The following is a 19,216-nucleotide window of genomic DNA, read 5'->3' as shown; positions in this document are numbered from 1 at the left end:
GAGGTAAGGTCAGAGGCACCCAGCCAGGAAGTGGTGATGCTGTGATTCAAGCCCACCCCCTCCTGAGCCTGTGGCTTCACCCTTAAGTTCTGCTGCCCCTCAAATTCAGCTTAATTACTCTTGAGAGGAATTCTCTGACAAATGTGGGGAAGTTGAGGTGGCAAAGGGAAGCCTTGTGTATTGTGTGTAGTTTGAACTAAGTTGAACTAAAGTTGAATTCTCCCAGTTCCCAGGGGCCACCCATCTTAGGTGACTTGTGTCCTCACTCTGCAGTTAGCAGTGGTCTTGGCTACTCCGGATAGAAGGTTTCAGCTACAAGACTACCTTGAGACGCCAATTCAACTTTGAACTTAGTTCAAACTAAGATAAGAACCAGTACTATTCCTATACTACCCTTCTAGAGAAGCAGCCCTCAAAAAGTTTGACAGGTGTGCTTACCCTCACACACACAGGCTTGTAATTTTACATGTAACATTGCCAATTGGGAATTCTCTTAGGCAGGGGGACAGTGGCAGCGTGGTGTCCCTGTTTTCTTGTGGCAACACATGGCTGAAGTTGAGCAAGGCCCCCACAAGCCCCCACCCAACCATGCAGCCCCCACCCAGTCATTTCCCATTATGGCCTGGCCAAGAAGATTCTCCCACTCCAGAAAGAAAAAAGCAAGTGTGCTTTTTTTTCTCATGCTTTATTTACAAGGGTCCTGCCCTAAAATCCCCAACCCAGCAGAACCCACAAGGTGGCGAGAGGGAGTAGGGTCACAAGCTTGAAAAGGCTGAGTTCAGCTATGGGCACATCTGCCCAGGGAAAATACGTGACAACAGCCAGGTACTGAGTCTGTGTGTGTTTATGTGGGGGAAGGATTTAGGAGTGGGGGTCTTGCTTGTGTATAGGTGGTCCAGCCACAGTGAGGCTACCAGCTTCCCCCCGTAATTCTCCCAGTTCCCAGGGGCTGCCCATCTTAGGAGACCGGCATCCTCACTCCACAGTTAGCAGTGGTCCTGGCTACTCTGTGTAGAAGGTTTCAGCTCCAAGGCTACCTTCAGGCGCCTGTTCTATCTATACATGAAGTCCCTGTCTCTGGATCCCAGTGCCTCCCGCGTGTCCAGCTCCAGCTCTCAACCTCTCGCGAGAACTGCAGACCCTTGTCCTTGGGTATTCTACAGGCATTGGCAGCTTAACTGTCCAAAGAGCACTCTTAGTTCTCCCCACCCTGCACCCAATTTCCCCATCTTTCTCCACCATTCCAAACCCAGCAGGCTTCCTTGACTTCTCTCTTGGCGGCACGTTCCTCATGGGATCCATAGCAAGATCCTCGCTGCTCTACCTTTGAAGTATCTCCAGAATCCCAGTGCTTCACCCCTTGTGGCCTCTATCCTGGTCTAGCCACTGTCACTTCCTGCCTGCAGCCCCCTCCTCACTGTGCTCCCGTCCTCCACTCCTGCCCCTGGCAATCTGCTCCCCTACAGCAGCAGTCCCCGACCGTGTTGGCACTGGGGACAGGTTTCATGGAAGACAATTTTTCCATGGACTGGGGGTTGGATTTGCAGGGGATGGTGAATGATGGGGAGTGGCTATAAATATAGACAAAGCTTCCCTCACTCAGCTGGCCACTCACCTGCTGAGGGGTGGCTGGGAGCAGGGGTTGGGGACCACAGCTTCACAGGATAGGCAAATGCATCTGTTTAAAACATTTGCTGGAGACCGTCCTGCTAAGAATCTTCAGTGCATCTGGAATTAAATCTCAGCTCTTGTGCCTCAGCCTACTTCTTTCTCTGTGTCTATTGACTTTGACTTACTCTAGTCCAGCCAAGGCCAAGCTCCTTCCTGCCCCAGGGCCTTTGCATATGCTATTTCTTCTGCCTAGAATCTTATCCTCCAATTCTTACCAAAGTTCTCTCTTTCACCTCTTCCAGGCATGGTTTAAGTGTCACCTCCTAGAGATGGCCTCCCAGACCACCTAGACCACCTTCCAATTTCCCTTCCTAAGCCATTCCACAGCATATGTGTAACTTGATGTTTGTGTTCATCTGTTTCCCCCACTCCATTGTGATCTCCAGGGAGGCAGGAACCTTGTTTTCTGTTTCCTTCTCCCCCATTTCCCCAGCGTCCCCCACACTGGGCCTGGCACACAGTAGGCACTCAATAAATACATGCTAACTGAACGGACACAGGAATCCCGCTACCTAGCAGTAACTTTCCAATACCCGGCTGGCCTCATCCCCATGCCCTGGGAGGATCCCTGAGGACAAGGCGCGGCCAGTGGGGACCTCGCCCGGGCCGGCGCCCGAGGGCAGGGCCCGGGAGGCACGCTCCTCCGGGAGCTGGCGCTGCTTCTCGCCAAGGCTGTGGCGCAGGCGGCAGTGGTGCCAGGCACGGCGGATCTCCGACTGCACCTGTAACGGGATGGCGCTCAGAAGCGGCGCTGTTCCCTGCGCGGCCGCCAGAGGGCGCGGGTGGCGGGCCAGGGCACCTACCTCCTTGTTGATGAAGCAGTAGAGGACGCTGACCAGGAAGCCCTGCCAGAGGAGGCGCGGGGGTTAAATCGGGGTGGGAGCAGGATTGTAACCACCCCCTTAAAGAGCTGGAACCCTTGCCAGGCCCCAAAACACCTAAGCTGCTGCCACTTTGGTCCTAGACTATTGCGATCACCTTCTCACTGGCGGTGGTAGGGGGAGATGGTTTAAGAACGGAGCCCTTGGCCGGCGAGGAGGCTCACGCCTGTAATCCTAGCACCCTGGGAGGCTGAGGCCGCAGGATTGCTCAAGGTCAGGAGTTCGAAACCAGCCTGAGCAAGAGCGAGACCCAGTCCTTATTAAAAATAGAAATTAATTGGCCAACTAAAAATATACAGAAAAAATTAGCTGGGCACGGTGGCGCATGCCTGTAGTCCCACCTGCTCAAGAGGCTGAGGCAGAAGGATTGCTTGAGCCCAGGAGTTTGAGGTTGCTGTGAGCTAGGCTGATGCCACAGCACTCTAGCCCAGGCAACACAGTGAGACTTTGACTCAAAAAAAAAAAAAAAGAACCGAGGGTCCTGGAGGTAGGACCCTCAACCCACTTTCCCACTTAGGCAAGCTGCCTAAACCCTCTGTGCCTCAGTTTCTTCATCTGGAAAATAGAGCAGTAATACAGTGTTGGTTGTGAGTATTGAGGTATTATTAATATGCAAGAAGTTATAGTTCCTAGCACATAAAACTTTTTTCTTAATCTTATTTTATCATATACCATTAATTATGAACAATTAGTTTTATATCTGCATAAATTTATACATGTTCTACATCTAAATTTAAATATAAAATGTATTTCTATTTTATAACTAATAATTAATTAATAGAAATAAATTATGTATAGGTAATATTATTAAGACACTAATCTTGGTATTACTTTCCACGAAACTGTTAAAATCTGACTCAGATCACATCCCTCTGCCCAGAACCTTCCCATGGCTCCTGCTTGGAACACGGAGAAAGCTTAAGTCCTCACCTGGTCCCGGGGCCCCCACCTCTTGTTCCTCTTCCCTCCCCCTCCCCCATGCCTACTGGCCTGTATGCTTTAGGCACCGTGGCCTTCATCACAGGCTACTCTTCTGCCTCAGGGATCTTGCACTCGGTGTTTCTCTTCCTGGAACATTTTCCCTAAACTTGTGCCTGGCCTATCTCCTCACCTTCCTCAGGTCTCTGCTCCAGTGTGTCCTTCTCAGGGTGGCCTTCCCTGACCCTCTGTCTAAAACACCAACCCCACCCTTCCTTGGACATCATTCACCTCTCTTTTCTCATTTTCTCCCCTCTCTAGGCACTTCTCACCCCCTGATGCTCTGCGTGTTTCACTTATGTAGTGGGTTGAGTGTGTCTCTCCAGAGTTTCTGTCCCGCTAGAGTGTAGGGGCCATTTGGCTCTTGGCCGTATCCCCAGGATAATTCTGGAAGAGTACTTAGTACATGTATGGGCTCAGCAATTTTTTTTTTTTTTTTTTTTTTTTTGCTGAATTTAATGAATGAACAGGCTTGTAAGGTGAGACTGGTATTGTCCCTACTTTACAGATGGGAAAACTGAGGCCCAGCAAGGTGAAGCAGGGTGGGGACCAGTGCAAGCAAGCAAGTGCAGGGTTGGCTTTAAATTTGGGAATGAGCATCTCCTTAAATTCTGCGCCTTAGGCACCTCATTTGCCTCTCTCTAGCCCCAAGCCTGAGGTGAAAGCCACAACACTGCTGGCAAGTGACAGCAGCTGCATTTGGCCCCAGCTGTGTGCAGCGTCAAAACCTCACAGTTCACCAGGAGGCAGTACTCCTGGGCTACTCAGACGGCCCGCCTTCGCACAGTGCGTGGCATGAACAGAACCCCGTCTTCACACCCCATTCAGCGGCTGTGCCAGATTATGACTGTAACCCTAATGACTTGGGGGGGGGGAGGAAGGAGGGCCCCAGGTGGAAGGGTGCAGCTCCTGTACCCTGCCTGAGCACCTGGAAGGAACTTAGGAAGATCTCAAAGCCGATCTTGGCAAAGCGCAGGGCACCCCTAGCCTGTTCCTCTGTCAACGGAGCAAACACCACCTCGTGGACACCCAGCAGGGGCACCAGCGTCAGCGTTGAGCGAGCCAACCTGGGGAGAGAGGGCAGCAGTGGATCTGCAGTCCCCGGTCCCCCAACTCGCACCTGGCCCTTTCCCCTCTGTCCCCACCGCCTGCCCCCACCTCAGCCGGTAGTCCGGGCAGCGCATCTGCCGTGTCCTCAGCTTGGACAAAAGGATTCCAAGAATGCGGATAAAGATGAGAAAATTAATCTGCGGGGAGAGATAGAGGTTGAACCAGCAGCTCCCATTCTGGTGGGGGAGGGCAGGAGATGGTACCCCACTTCCCAGAATGGAAAATCCCTGAGGACAGTCTGGAGGAGGCAGAGCCAACCCTACCAAGATGGTCATGAGAATGGGGGTGCGTATGATCCACCAAATGGCCTTGACTTCGTTTCGCTCCCAGCACCTGTGAGGGGCGGGATAGTGCTAAGACGCAGAAAACCTGTAGACTCACTGAATCTTGCACATTTACTCGCCAGGCTTCGCCCACCTTCCTTGAGACCACGCCCACATTTCTTAAAACCCCGCCCATCCGTTACGAGCAAGGCCCCACCCCATCCTCCCTTGCCAGTAGTTCTCCAACACCTTTTCAATCTCCCCATTCCTTTAGACTCCGCCCACATCCCCCCATCCCTGAGTTGCCATCAGACCCTGCCCACGTTTCCATCAACCCGCCCAAGTCCCTCAAAGCTCCGCCCACCTCCCAGGCCCCGCCCCAGCCCCTGCAACTCACTGCGTGTTCTCGTGCAGGTACCTGACGATCACCCAGGGAATGACGAAAAGCGTGGGGGCCCCTGTGCAGACCCCGACCCCCGCCCCCCCACCCCGCCGCAGCGGTCAGCGCGCGCGCACGGGCCCCGCCAGGCCCAAGACCCGCGGAATTCCTCTGTCAGGGTGGGGAGGCAGAAGTCTAGGCTGGAGGAGACCCCTGAGGTAGAACAACCGCTGGGCAGCTGGGGGAGCCGCGGCGCGCGGGGCTGGGTTGGGGACGGGGTCGGGGCTCACCCCAGCCAAGGAGCAGGTAGCAGCGGAAGTAGCCCTCCTCGGAGCTCCCCATGAGCACCAGGAGGCTGTGCAGGTAGACGCCCTCCACCAGCAGCCACGTGTAGTTGGCACCCACGCAGTACTGGGTCACGATCTGGGCGGTGCGGCAGGCGGCTAGGGCCTAGGGAGGGCCAGACAGGAGGAGGGGGCAGTCAGGGCCGCTGGCGTGTCCCCAAGCCTTCCCCTACCTGACACCCTTCATCCCTGTCTCTTGCCATCAAATGTTCTCCCACATCTGTGTCTCCAGGGCATGGGATCTGTGGTTGCTTTCTTTCACCTTTTGTCTTTCCCTATAGGACTCTCCCACCCTGACCCCCTTAACAATTTGTATCTTCTATCATGCCATCAGAGTTCACCCTAGGCCCCCAAAATATGGCCTCTGCCACCCCAGCTCCTTCTAAGAACTGAACTCTCCTGCCAGCCTGTGGACTCTCCCACCCCATAACTTCTTAACAATTGGTATGGCCCAACTTGCAGCCAGATTGTTCCTCCCACTTCTGCTGCCAGCTGCTGGTCTCTCCTGCCCTGTCTCCCAGTAACAAATTGCTACCTACCACATCCCCACCCCACCCCAACCAGTTAGTTTCTCCCATCCTGTCACCCACCCTGTCACCACCTCACCTCCAGCAGGTGGATTCTCTCATTGCTGGAAAAGATCAATGATGGATGAGACAGAAAGGGAAGAGGGGATGGAAAATTCCAGTAAAGGGGAGATGGGCTGGGAGAGTTCAACGAGGGGGGAGGCTGAGTTGGGAAGGTCCCTGCAAATGCGTCTGGAGGGGTCAAGAGAAACTGTGGATAGTGTAGGAGGTAGTAAGTGGATCGGAAACTTCCTGGTCCACCAGAGGAGGCAGAGTCCCCTTTGGAGGGACAGAAGGAGGGTGCGCACCTGGTTCCACAGAGTAGGGGCCTGGTCCCCAGGGTAGGGGCCAGGTGGAGGTAGCAGCCGGTCTCGGGTGAGGATGGCTGCCGCCCGCAGCATGAAAGACGTGAACAGGTTGATGTGGATGTAGTTTCGAGTGCAGCGCAGCCGCCTGGGAGATTTGGGAGGCAGTCTGGGGACCTCCGGAGACCTGTCCTCAGCCAGGACAGGCTAGAGCCCCCTTTAGCTCTCTCCAGCCCTTCCCACAGAAGCACCAGTGGATGCTTGCAGTAGGTGACCACCCCCTCTTATCAGACCAGAAACTGAGCCCCATGTCTCTGCTGCCACCACTCAAGACTGGGGGTCCCACCTGAAGAAACTCAAGATGAGCAGGGCTAGCAGCAGCGTGGCAAGGGACAGGGAGTAGCCAACGGTATACACGACCTGTAGCCGCTCCAAGATCAGCTTCTGGTCCTGGTGGGGGACAACGAGGGCCTGTGAACAAGGCTCAGCTCTTCCCCCAGGCCCAGAGAGAGGCTGGAGGGACACCTGCTCCTTGTGTCTGCCCAGCACCCTAATTTTCTCTTGGGAACCGCCCACCCTTGTTTGAATGGGGCTGACTCCATCCTCTAGCTCCAGGACTAGGCATGTGACCAGCCAACGAGAGCATTCTACCTAAGGACCCCCCCAGACACACGTACACATCGATCCTGGGACATTATGGGAGAGTTATCGAGAACAAAGGTCAGTCTTCCCACAGTGAGGCTTGATTGGGAGGATGTGAGCGTGATGCTAATGGAGACCACCTTTTCTACCCCACACAAAAAAATGAGACCAGTCCAGAAGAAACAGAGGCACAGCATGGTGAGGGATAGAGAGAAATTCCTAACCACATCATTTGGTCACCTAGATCTCCCTATGCCTGAAGCTGAAGCTGTTGCCTTATACTTTTTTTTTTCTGGAAACAGTCTTGCTCTGTCACCCCAGCTAGAATGCAGTGGCATCATCATAGCTCACAGCAACCTCAAACTCTTGGGCTCAAGCGATCCTCCTGCCTCAGCCTCTGGAGTAGCTGGGACTACAGGTGTGTGCCCTAATGACCGGCTAATTTTTCTATTTTTAGTAGAGATAGAGCCTGGCTCTTGCTCAGGCTGGTCTCGAATTCCCAACCTCAAGCGATCCTCCTGCCTCAGGTGTTGCCTTATACTTTCAATCAAACAAGCCAATATATTGGCCAGGCTCAGTGGTTCATGCCAGTAATCCTAGCACTCTGGGAGACCAAGGCGGGTGGATCACTCAGATGAGCCTGAGCAAGAGCCAGACCCTGCCTCTACTAAAAATAAAAAGAAATTAATTGGCCAACTAAAAATATAGAAAAAATTAGCCGGGCATGGTGGTGCATGCCTGTAGTCCCAGCTACTTGGGAGGCTGAGGCAGGAGGATTGCTTGAGCCCAGGAGTTTGAGGTTGCTGTGAGCTAGGCTGATGCCACGGCACTCTAGCCCGGACAGCAGAGTGAGACTCTGTCTCAAAACAAAACAAACAAACAGCAGCAACAAAAAACAAACCAAGGCAATACATTTATCTTTCTTTCTGCTGTACGCAAGGCTGAGTTGGGTTTCTATCTTGCAATCCAGTGTCCTGAGCAGGCTCAGCCCGAGGCTGCTGCCTTTTCTCCTCTCCCCAAACATCCTAACCTGAATCCCTCACCTCTTCTTACCTGAAAGGACCCATTCTTCTCTGGGTTCTCACACTGGGTATGGTCTCTCCAAGGTCCCCACTGGCCATCACTGCCACACTGGCGGAGGACGAAGCCTGTAGCCACTGTGGGGAAATGAGGGAGGGAGGGAGGGAGGGGATCAGAGGCACAGAGAGACAGAGGAAGATAGAAGGACGAACTGTGAGACAAAGGCAGAGAGAGCCAAGGTGATGATTATGTTGGTAATGATAAACCCTTATAAAGCGTTTACATATATTAATTAATTTAACATTCATACAGGCCTACAGATGGGAAAATTGAAGCACAAAGCAGTTAATCTGTCCAAGACTACATAGCTAGTTGGGCCAGGAAGATCCAAACATCCAGAGACAGACAGACTCAGGAAAAGGAGCGAAAATAAGACCCCGTGGTCCCACAGAGAGAAACGGAGACAGAGAAGCAGCATTATTTGTGAGCCAAGGTTGGACAGACGGAGAAACCCAGCCTGAGAGAACGGAGCAGGGGACAAAGAGGAGCAGGAGAGGGGTGTAGGTGAGCTGTGCAGGGAGCGGTGTCTGGGGACAAAAGTTAGGAGCTGTTTGTGTCTGGGGAGGACTTGGGGTCCAGGGAGCACCTCACCGTGGCGGTGCCAGGGCAGGTACCAGGGGCAGGAGGCACGGGCAGTGGCGTTGGGTGCAGCAGAGTCCCAGCAGACGTACATATCGAAGGACCCGTTACAAGCGAGGCCTGCGGATGTGCATGGGGCCAGACGCCGAGCGAACCTACTGAGATGCTGGCCTGGCGCCTCGCCACCTCTGACACGCGCGTTCTGCTCTAGCCCCGCCCACCAGGGGCGGGGCCCACCCTGGCTCTGCCACAAGCTCCTCCCATCAGCCCACAAGGCCCCGCCCATCCCTCCAGCCCCACTCTGGGCTCCTCCCACCGGCAGGTCCGACCCCTGGTTCTTCCCGTCCGCAGAGGCTCTTCCCAGACTCCACCCCCAACCCCGCCCCCTGCAAGGTCCGCTCCATGCAGGCCCCGCCCAGTCTTCTCCTGTTTCCAGCTTCTTCCCACCAATCGTGGTCCCGTCCCAGTCCCTACCTCGCTCAGCCCTAGGCCCCGCCCACGGAGGCCAAACCCGCCCCCAGGACCTCTCGGATCCAGGGCCTATCAATCACAGATCCCTCCTCGCTCAAGCCCCGCCCCCAGCCGCAGGCCCCGCCCCTGCCCGCCTGGTCACACCTGAGGGTGGCTGCGCGGCCTCTAAGCTCTCCCGGCACTCCCTGCGGTACCGTTCCCAGCGCTCGTACAGCTCCCCGGCCGTGCGCCCCTCAGAGCCTGCCTACGAGGAGACAGAAGGGAGGACCCCAGACCGGCCCCCGCCCCAGGCGGCTCGGTTCGTGTGGGCCAGAGCACCCCAGAGAGACTTCGAGGAGCCGTCCCTTTTGCTCGGGAGTCTTGCAAACCTCTTCGAAGTCTTGGGGGGTGCCTAGAAGCCACCAAGGGAGTTGCTGTGAGGCAGCGAAAACCCCCGGGAGCATTGGGGCGGGTGTGGCTGGACGTCATCGGGGGATTTGTGTGGGAAAGAAGGACGGGACATTCTTTAAAACTTGAATCTGGGCCCGCGGGGCAGTCTTAAAACTCTCCTTGAGGCAGGGGGAGACTTAAAACCGTCCCCCGACCTCCCACCAAGCCCTGAACTCCGGTGGCTCCTGCAGTCCTCACCTCCGCCCTCGGGAGCAGCAGCCCCCACAGCGGCAGCAGCGGCAGCAGCCGTCGCAGGGGCGGAGGGCTGGGCATCGTGGGGGCTGCGAGGGCGCTGGTCCCGGCTCCGGTCCCGCAGGGGCAGTAGGGCCTGCGGGTCCCAAGGCAGAGTCAGCGTCGGCGCCGCTGTCCTCCGCCCTGCGACGCCAACCCAGCGCTCCCGCTGCCCCCACGAGGGATGATTTGGGGCGCGGGCGGGGGGGGGAAGGGGGAGGGGTGGGGCCTAGGGGTGGGCGGGGCTGAGATCAGCGGCGTGCTTCCCCGCCCCCCGCCCCCAATTGTTGCTGGGGCAGCGGCTGGCGGAAAGGGAGGCTGTTTGCAGAGCAGGCGGTTGCCCTAGAGCTGCGCAGGGGGGAGGCGTCATTGTCACCCCCGGAGTCTAGACCTAGAAAGTCTAGGGAACCTGGGAACCGCCTTTGAGAGGAAGGAGTAGAAACCATCAGCCTAGACGGGAGGGGAGCTTGAAACGCACATCTGAGTTCCCACTCTCTGAGCCCAAAGGGTTTTCAAAGTGCGAGTAGGAACCGGACCTTATAAAACTTTCCCCGCTGTGGATAAAGCCCAGAGGCAGTGGGACAGCCATCCCCCAGCATTCGAATATGTGGGGACTAGAGGGGCTCCAGACCCCCGGTGCAGGTGTGCACGGCCCCAGATGCCTGGAAATCCAGCGAACCCCCACCCCGCCCCACGCCTGTCCCCGCGGCATCACGTAGAGAAAGAGGGAAGCGAGAGCAGGGAGGGTCAGACCAAGCCCCAGAAGGACAGACACGGAGTCAGAGACACGCGAGACAGAAGTACAGAGACTAAGCGACGGAAGGAGACACACAGCAAGAGACCGGACAGCAAAGGGCAGAGAAAGACAGAGACAGAAATGTGGGCTAGGAGACAAAGAGGAGACAGCAACACAGAGATGGGGGAAACAGAGGTAGAAGTGATCTAGAAGCTAAACAGAGATTGAGACATGGAGACAGAGACACCAAGAGACAGACAGAGATGAGAATAGACCGTGGGCACAGAGGGGCAGAAAGCGGTGAGACCAGAGGCTGAGAAACATGGTGACAGAGCGTCAGAGAGTTGATGGGGAGGGGGCAGGGATGTGGGAGCCCTCACCTGTCCCCAGTCCTGCTCCTGATCACCTGTTCCTGCCTCCGCTGCCTCCAATGCCTTGCCTGGGCTCTGGGAGAGGTGACAGGCGCTGGCAGCCTGGGTGGTGGGAGGGGGCGGGGCCAGGGCGGGCCGGGAACAGCTGGGGGCGCTCGAGGCAGAGCCAGAGCAGAGCAAGGGGCAGGCGTGTGAATGTCACAGACTCTCAGTCAGCGGGGAGAGAAGCCACCGACCCCTCGCCAAGTGTGCACAATCTCTCACACTGTCCCACCCGCAGCCTCTGGTCACAGACCGCTCTGTGCCACCTCGCCACTCACACACGGAGCCTCAACCACTCAGACATTCACGCGGAGCTGCACACACTCCCACACGCTGAGCCACGGACAGGCACGGTCACACAGACTCACACACAGTCACTCACAGACTCACACACTCAGTCACAGTTGTACAATCCCACAATCACCCACAGGTTGACAATCATCCACAGGGACACGCAGCCACACGCCGGAGTAGCACACACAGTAACACAACCGCAGCTTCCCACAGTCCCTAGAACACTATCAATCACACACACAGTCAGTAGGTCAGGTCACGAACGCTGTCACCCCCCCTGGCCTGTGTGCCCTGGGAGGACAGAGCCAGGGCATCTCTCGGTTGCCACCGGGTCCCCGGCATTGTCCAGAGCACAGGCCTAAGGAATGATTGTCCATGAAAAACGTGGCCACAGTTACGTGGTTGTTCATGCTGTCACACAATCCCTTCATGACACAAGCTGAAAGTCGCACACAATGTTATGCAACCACCCCCAGCGACACTTTTACACACTCACACACTTCACACATGCACCTGGAGTCCACAGTCGCATTCCAACAACACACATCCCCAACTGTCCCTGAGACACATTCCGACACCTGCACACATGCAGTCACACCCGACGAGTGGTCTACAGACCACTCTCCTCACAGCCCCATGCACACTCACAAGTTGCATACACTCGAACACGTGTCACATGTCACACACACAATCCGTTGCCCAGGGTCACACACAGTCACACAGGCGCACAACACCATGGTCCCACACGAAACCGTAGCCTCGAGGGGTCTCATGGTCAGGCGCCACTGGGTCACACGCACTCTTACAATCTCTACTTCCAGGCTCATCCTCTGCCCTAAATACGGGAACATACGCGACCAGGAAGGCTTAGCACCCAGTCCCCCAGTTCCCAGCGCCCTCGTCTCCCTTAACACAAACCATTGATTCATGCACATTAATCACACTATTAACATTCGTGAGCACACACTCCCCTGGGACTGTAAGATAAGTGGGACAGAGGCGAGTCTGCCCATTTTGCAGAGGAGAAATCGAGGCCCCAGGAAGGCAGGGAGTAAGTGGTGGCGTGAGGTCCCCAGCAGAGGCTGGAAGGGAATGAGTGTGGGGGGAGGCGTGGAGGGGGGGTCCCAGCCTCCCGGCCTCTGGCTGGCCTCCCTGCTCTCTGCCCCACATTCCTGGCGCCCTCTGGGTCCTGGGAAAGGCTCCTCCTCGGTTCAAGGAATGGGGTGGGGAAGAGGTCTGAGGTTTTTGGGCACCTCTGGCAGAGGCTGGGATTGGGAGGGAGTCACTCCTTGGCCCCCAGAGGGCCTAGGGGTCATTCCCCTGAGAAAGGGAGGGAGGAGGGAGTGGGGAGAGAGAGGCTGGGGAGCTGGGGCGGGAGAAGCAGAAGAGAGGAGTGAGGTGGTGGGAGACCGGAAAAGAAACCAAGAACCAAGAAGGAGAGAGGCCACCAGAGAAAGACAGGGAGGGAGAGAGACTGAGCGGAAGAGAGAAGCAGATTAAGAGAGACAGAGAGAAAGAAATAGAAACACACAGACAGACAAAGAGATATACAGATAAAGGGGAAGGGGGGAGGAGAGGGGAGAGATAATAGATACAAACTGAGAGATGACAGGGACAGATTGAGAGATGGCAATTGGGGCTGAAGGGAGGGAGAGCCTGAGAGATCAGCCCAGAGGAGAGTGATGACTCCTCACCCCTCCCTCATATCCCCTCTAGGGGGACACAGAGGGTGGCCCGGAGGACTGGAGTGGGGAGACAGAGGCAGGTAGATGCCTGGGGTCTCTGCTTGGCCTCATGCAGTGCCCCAGCCCTCATGGGTCTTCTACAGTCTCCCGGAGTGTAGGATGGATGGGGGTAACTGGGTCATGCACGGGCCACATAGGCTCTTTTTTTTTTTTTTTTGAGACAGAGTCTCACTTTGTTGCGCAGGCTAGAGTGAGTGCCGTGGCATCAGCCTAGCTCACAGCAACCTCAAACTCCTGGGCTCAAGCAATCCTGCTGCCTCAGCCTCCCTAGTAGCTGGGACCACAGACATGCGCTACCATGCCCGGCTAATTTTTTCTATATATATTAGTTGGCCAATTAATTTCTTTCTATTTATAGTAGAGACGGGGTCTTGCTCTTGCTCAGGCTGGTTTCGAACTCCTGACCTTGAGCAATCTGCCTGCCTCGGCCTCCCAGAGTGCTAGGATTACAGGCGTGAGCCACCGCGCCCGGCCCACATAGGCTCCTTCTAGCTGCCACGATCAGGACTTCTGGAAACTTCAGGCAGAGCAGCATCCTGCTCCTTCCTCCTCCTCCTCCTCCTCCTCTTTCTCCTCCTCCTCTTTGCTACCCAGTCTCTCCCTGGCAGCCAAGTGCCATGACCCACCCCTACCCCAGGGGACCCAAAAAGAGAGGAACCTCATTCCCAGCCTTTCAACACTCTAGGGGGTGGATCTCCATTTCCCTTCTCTGTAGCTGGCTCTAAATTTAGCATGCTCACTGCCCCACCCCTCTCCTGCCTCTGCTAGCCTCTCTCTCCCTCCCTCTCACACCCTTCCTCTCCCCCTGCCTTTCCCTCTCTGTTGTCTGTCTGTCTTTCTCTGTCCTGCCTTCTCTGTCTTTGATCAAATCTCTCCTTTCTCTCCTTGTCCCATTCTGCCTCTCTGCTCGGTTCTGTTGGTCCCTCTCTTCCTGTGGGTCAGTCTCTTTTGTCCTGTCTTTGAACTTCTCCTTTCTCTTTTGCTGTCTTGTTTCTGGGTGTCTGTCTGTCTGCTTCCCTTTATGCATTGCCCCTGATTCCAAGTCTCCTGGTGCTTGTCCCCCAGTCTACGATAGCAATGATCAGGCAGTGCCCCCCGCCCAGGGCGCCATGGTGGGGAAGATGCTGGAAGGCCTGTGTCTCCCCCCATGGGGCTGCCTGGCCAAGCAGAGCCTGCGGGGAGCAGGCGGGGGCCTGGGGTGTCGGCAGATGGTGCGGGAGAAATGAGGCAGAGAGAGATGGGGAGAGGGGGCACCCTGGGGGGATTGAGGCCAGGAATGGGAGGCCCCCTGAGATTCTCGGCTGCAGAGAGAGAGACAAAGATAGAAAGAGAGAGACAGAGACCAACTGAGAGAGGAACTTGGAGCCCGGAGAGATAAGGACAGGGGTAGGCTCTCTCAAAGATGCAAGCATAGATGAGGCAGAGACACGCAGCTCCCCTAGGCCTCTTCCGGGCGGTGGTGGGGGGGTTTGCTGTCTCCATAGTGACCTCCCCTCTTGAGGGCAAATATTGTCCTGGCCAGAAGCTGGGCAGGGCGGTGTTGACATAGTCTCATGCTGGGTTGAGGTGGGGGCTCCAGGGGCCCAGAGGCCAGGATGGGGGGCGGGAGAGCAGAGGGTCTCTCAGCTGGGGCCCCGCGGACAGTTCCAGCCTCCCCCCCCCACCTCCAAATCCTAGAGCAAACATCCCACTCTGGTATGATGGGCAGAGAGACTGGAAGCCGTAGGAGTCCCTGGCTGCCCCCTGGTGGTGGAAGGTGAGCCCTGAAGCCCTTTCCAAGCACCCAGGAGAGCAGGTTGACCTAGGCATTTTTCTCCAGGCTTCTAGAACTTGGTCCTGTCCCCAGCCTCAACCCTGAATAGGCACCCAGACGGGTCATGCCAGTGCACAAACCTGATCCTGTCCCTCCCCTGCTCAGAAGCTGCCAAGGCCCCCCCAGTGGCCTTAGGAGAAAGCTCAGGCTCCCCTGTGTGGCTCTCAAGGTCCTTGCTGAGCTCCCCGGCCTTGCCTGCATGACCTCCTGCTTGCCTGCATGACCTCCTGCCGCTTCAAGTCTTCCAGCACCCCTGGCCTTTGTTCTAGCAGTTTTCACTGCCTGACTTCCCCTCCCGACAATTTTTGTCAAGTCTTCCAAGCCCATCTCAAAGTTAGCTTATTTATTCACTCAACAAACAGTTCCTATTTTTTTCCTCTCTTGGACTATGAGCCCTGTGAGGGTAGGGCTGGGGCTGTCTCATTCACAGTTCTGTCCCGAAAAATGCCCAACACTGGTTCAGCAGAGATCAGGGTTCAATTCGTTTTACTGAGCACTTGTTAGTAGCAGGCTATGGCCTTGGCCGTGGGGGAGACGCTGGTGATTGGCACAAACAGCTCTCCCTCTGGCTTCACGAATCTCCCAGCTCAAGCATAGATGCATAGAAGGAGACAGACGGACAGAAGGAGAGATAGGAAGAGAAACAAAGAAAGGAAGAGTCAGAAAGACGGCCTGGGGTGGGGAGGAGAGGTGGAGAGAAAAACAGAGTCAGAGATAATATCAGTAATAATATTAATAATAATGGGTACCAGATACTGGGCATTTTACGTGTATTTATCTCACTTACTCCTCATAACAGACCTGTAGCCGAGGTGTTAGCCCCATTTTCCAGATGAGGAAACTGAGGCTCAGAGAAGGGAAGTAACTTGCTCAAGGTGACATCGCTCATAGTGATGAAACAAGGACCCAGAATGTCCAACTTTGAAACCCATGTTCCAGACAGAGACATAAAGGAAGACAGAGACAGGGATGAGAGAGAAAGATTCAGGGAGAAAAAAGACAACAAAGAGAGCCTGTGAGCCCTGCCTGCCCCACCCCCTTCCTCCCGCGGAGCCGCCCCCTCCCCACCCTGTTTTCCGGCCCTTGACCTCTCCCTGCGCAAGCACTGGCAAGCACTCTCATCAAACCAGCCCCATTAACTGTACCCAGAGGCCAGCGTGCCCGACACTCGGCAAGCATGAGCTCATCGAACCTGCTCTTCCCCCCTGGGGAAGTGGATGACTCCCATTTTGCAGAGGAGGAAAAGCCAAGCCATCGGGCCAAGGTCACTTGGCTCATATGGGTCCTGACAGTGTCTGGTCCCCATACTGAGGCTGGCAGCGTCTCCAGGGCAAGGGCTGGGTGTGACTCATGATGAGTCATCCCCCTCCCGTTACCTGTCAGGCTGAATTCCTCGCCCGGCCTTCTTTCTGCCACGCCCTGACTCTGCTCCCCTCCCCCACCATTTGCATGCCCCGCATCTGAACTCCCCTGGGCTCCCACAGCCCTCTGGGGACACCCCCACAGCAGCCCTTAACACTTTGCAGCCCACTTTAGAAGCGTCAGAGACAGAGTCTGACATCTCCTCTCCTAGAACCTGAGCTCATGGGGACGGTGGGGTGGGAGAAGCCGGAATATGGGAGGCAGAACACCCCAGGTCCTGCTTTGCTTCTATTAGCAACACAATCAGCTGTGACCCTAGCATGATAACGGCCCATGGCTATTTTAGTCATCACTTTGAACCCATCATTGATTTTTTTTTTTAATTTAAAAAAATTTTTTTAGCTATCATTTCTTTTTTTTTTTTTGAGACAGAATCTCACTTTGTTGCCCAGGCTACAGTGAGTGCCCTGGCATCAGCCTAGCTCACAGCAACCTCAAACTCTTGGGCTCAAGCGATCCTCCTGCCTCAGCCTCCCGAGTAGCTGGGACTACATGCCCGGCTAATTTTTTCTATATATATTAGTTGGCCAATTAATTTCTTTCTATTTATAGTAGAGACGGGGTCTCAATCTTGCTCAGGCTGGTTTCGAACCCCTGACCTCGAGTAATCCGCCCACCTGGGGCTCCCAGAGTGCTAGGATTACAGGCTTGAGCCACTGTGCCAGGCCATCATTTCTTTCTCCCATTGGATGCCAAGTTCTAGCCATCACTGATTTTGATGCCCCACATAGTAAGTGTTCACTGAGAAATTCATAGGGGTCGCTGTCATTTAGTGTGTTGTGTGCCAGGCACTCTGCTAATGTGTGATTTACACACGTGGACTCACTGGGGCTCAAGGAGGGTGCAGTGACAAACTGCAAAAGTCTTCCCGTAGCCTTCAAGATCTGGAAGGCCCATCATCTCCCTCCATCATATCCTTCCATTCCCTTCTCCTTCCGAGGCTCCATCCTCACCACTCTTCTTGTTGCCCCATTCACCACTCTTCTTGTTGCCCCAAGAATATGCCAAACTCAAACCTACCTCAGGACCTTTGTACCAGCTGTTTCCTGACTGGGAAGCTTCCTCTCCCCCTAACTCTAGGCATAATTGCTTCCTTCTTGTCATTCACGTCTCAGCTCAAATGTCACTACCTCAGAGAGAGCTTCCCTGGCTTTACCTTCTCTAAATCAGCCCCAAACTCCCATCCTTCCTGATTATATATATAGTTTTTTATCATCTTCATACTACTTACTAGATCTGGCATGATCTTACCAGCTCTGTGCCTGTTTTTTTGTGTGTGTTTGTTTGTTTGTTTTTGAGACAGAGTCTCGCTTTGTTGCCCAGGCTAGAGTGAGTGCCGTGGTGTCAGCCTAGCTCACAGCAACCTCAAACTTCTGGGCTCAAGCCATCCTGCTGCCTCAGCCTCCGGAGTAGCTGGGACTACAGGCATGCGCCACCATGCCTGGCTAATTTTTTCTATATATATTAGTTGGCCAATTAATTTCTTTCTATTTATGGTAGAGATGGGGTCTCGCTCTTGCTCAGGCTGGTTTCGAACTCCTGACCTCATGCAATCCGCCCGCCTCAGTCTCCCAGAGTGCTAGGATTACAGGTGTGAGCCACCGCGCCCGGCCTCGTGCCTGTTTTCTCATCTGAAAAATTGTGATGAAAATAGGGCTTTTGGTGAGGATAACTGAGATAACCGAGTGTTTGACACACAGTAAGTGCTCAATAAATGCTAGCTACTGTTATTTATTTTGTGTATGGTGGTTTACATATTCCATTGAACTGAAAGACCCATGGGAGTAAACTCTGAGGCTGCCTGGATCCCTCCTGAAACTTCAGCACCTAGAACGAGCCTGGCACATAGTAGGCACTCAGTAAACATTTCTGAATGAATGAAAGAGATACGCATGCGTATGAGCCTCCACTTTCCGGGTGCAGACACTGAGCCTCAGGGTCACACAACCAGAAACTGGTGGAGTCAGAATTCCAACTCAAGTCAATCTAGTTCCAAGCGTCCAATATCTGCCTGTGTGTCCGGAGACAGGGCTCTTTCCGCTCTTGACTTGACTTCTCTTGCCTGTCTGGGGGTTGACCCTCAATGGAGACTTGGGGAGGGTGGTCCACTCTTCTTTAAATCCATTGTCAGGCTTTCTACCCTCCCCTCTTCCCCCATAACTTCCGAGCCATCTCTGAGTGACACGCGAGCTGGCCCAGGCCACACAACTGGGCCTTTGTCAAAACCCGGACTGGACGGTAAGGTTGTGGGAGACCAGGGCTTTGGGGGCGGGGCAGGGGCCTGGGGCAGCGGACCGGAAGGTGGAAGGGAAGGTCAGGGAGGGACTAACGGACTCGGAGGCGGGGTGTCTACCTTCTGAGAGCAGAGCTAATCCTATAAGAAGGTCGTGTCCAGAGCTCTGGGCTAAGTGTTATTATAAAAACCTTCGGATGTTCGGGGGGCAGTGCTAATGGTTCGGGGGTCGGGGATAAAACTTTAGCACCCGCAGAATTCTGGGGGTGGGGCTAAGAGCCCTGGGGGTGGGTCTTGATCTAATAAACAAGGGCTACCTGGGCCTGTTTGGGGCTCCAGTGTCAGGCCCTGGTCTTGCGGGGGGCGGGGAGGGGAAAGTGGCTTTTGGAAAACCCAATAAGGTGGAGAAGGCGTTGAGCGCAGACGATGCCTTCCTCCACCTAACTCATCCTCCTCCCATAGCTGGGGGCTACGCTGCAAGCTGAAAAGCGGGGAAGGCCCTGCCCCTTCCAATCCGTCTGCATTCCTATTGGTGGAGGGGCCTGAGCGACAGTCTCTCATTGGTTCTGACCAGGAGAGGAGGGGGTCTAGAGAGAATACACTCCGGTTGTGGGCGGGACCAGACGGTACC

The 19,216-nt window shown here is 55.2% G+C and overlaps 1 protein-coding gene across 1 annotated transcript; it reads right to left on the bottom strand.

The window, feature by feature from the left end:
• Positions 1–1,230: 1,230 nt before the first annotated feature.
• GIPR (gastric inhibitory polypeptide receptor) lies at positions 1,231–11,782 on the bottom strand. The gene is made up of 17 exons (XM_075993449.1): positions 11,771–11,782; positions 11,507–11,596; positions 11,046–11,138; positions 10,087–10,247; positions 9,897–10,026; positions 9,414–9,513; positions 8,811–8,918; positions 8,193–8,296; positions 6,844–6,947; positions 6,501–6,645; positions 5,573–5,732; positions 5,301–5,361; positions 4,904–4,973; positions 4,689–4,777; positions 4,459–4,597; positions 2,475–2,516; positions 1,231–2,393 (listed from the first exon to the last, which is right to left on the bottom strand). The coding sequence occupies exons 1-17, from the start codon at positions 11,780–11,782 to the stop codon at positions 2,184–2,186; spliced, it is 1,818 nt and encodes a 605-aa protein (XP_075849564.1). The 3' UTR covers positions 1,231–2,183.
• Between the last annotated feature and the right edge of the window lie 7,434 nt (positions 11,783–19,216).

This window comes from Microcebus murinus, chromosome 16 (genome assembly GCF_040939455.1).
Source record: "Microcebus murinus isolate Inina chromosome 16, M.murinus_Inina_mat1.0, whole genome shotgun sequence".
NCBI classification, from domain to species: Eukaryota; Metazoa; Chordata; class Mammalia; order Primates; family Cheirogaleidae; genus Microcebus; species Microcebus murinus.
Note: the sequence above shows the minus strand (reverse complement) of the source record. Positions and strands in the feature narration are given on the sequence as shown.

Coding starts and splice junctions, on each gene's coding strand:
- GIPR (XM_075993449.1), bottom strand. Junction 5,733..6,500: donor CCCCTACTCTGTGGAACCAG/GTGCGCACCCTC, acceptor GGCCCTCCCTAG/GCCCTAGCCGCCTGCCGCAC. Junction 4,974..5,300: donor TACCTGCACGAGAACACGCA/GTGAGTTGCAGG, acceptor CGCCCCTCACAG/GTGCTGGGAGCGAAACGAAG.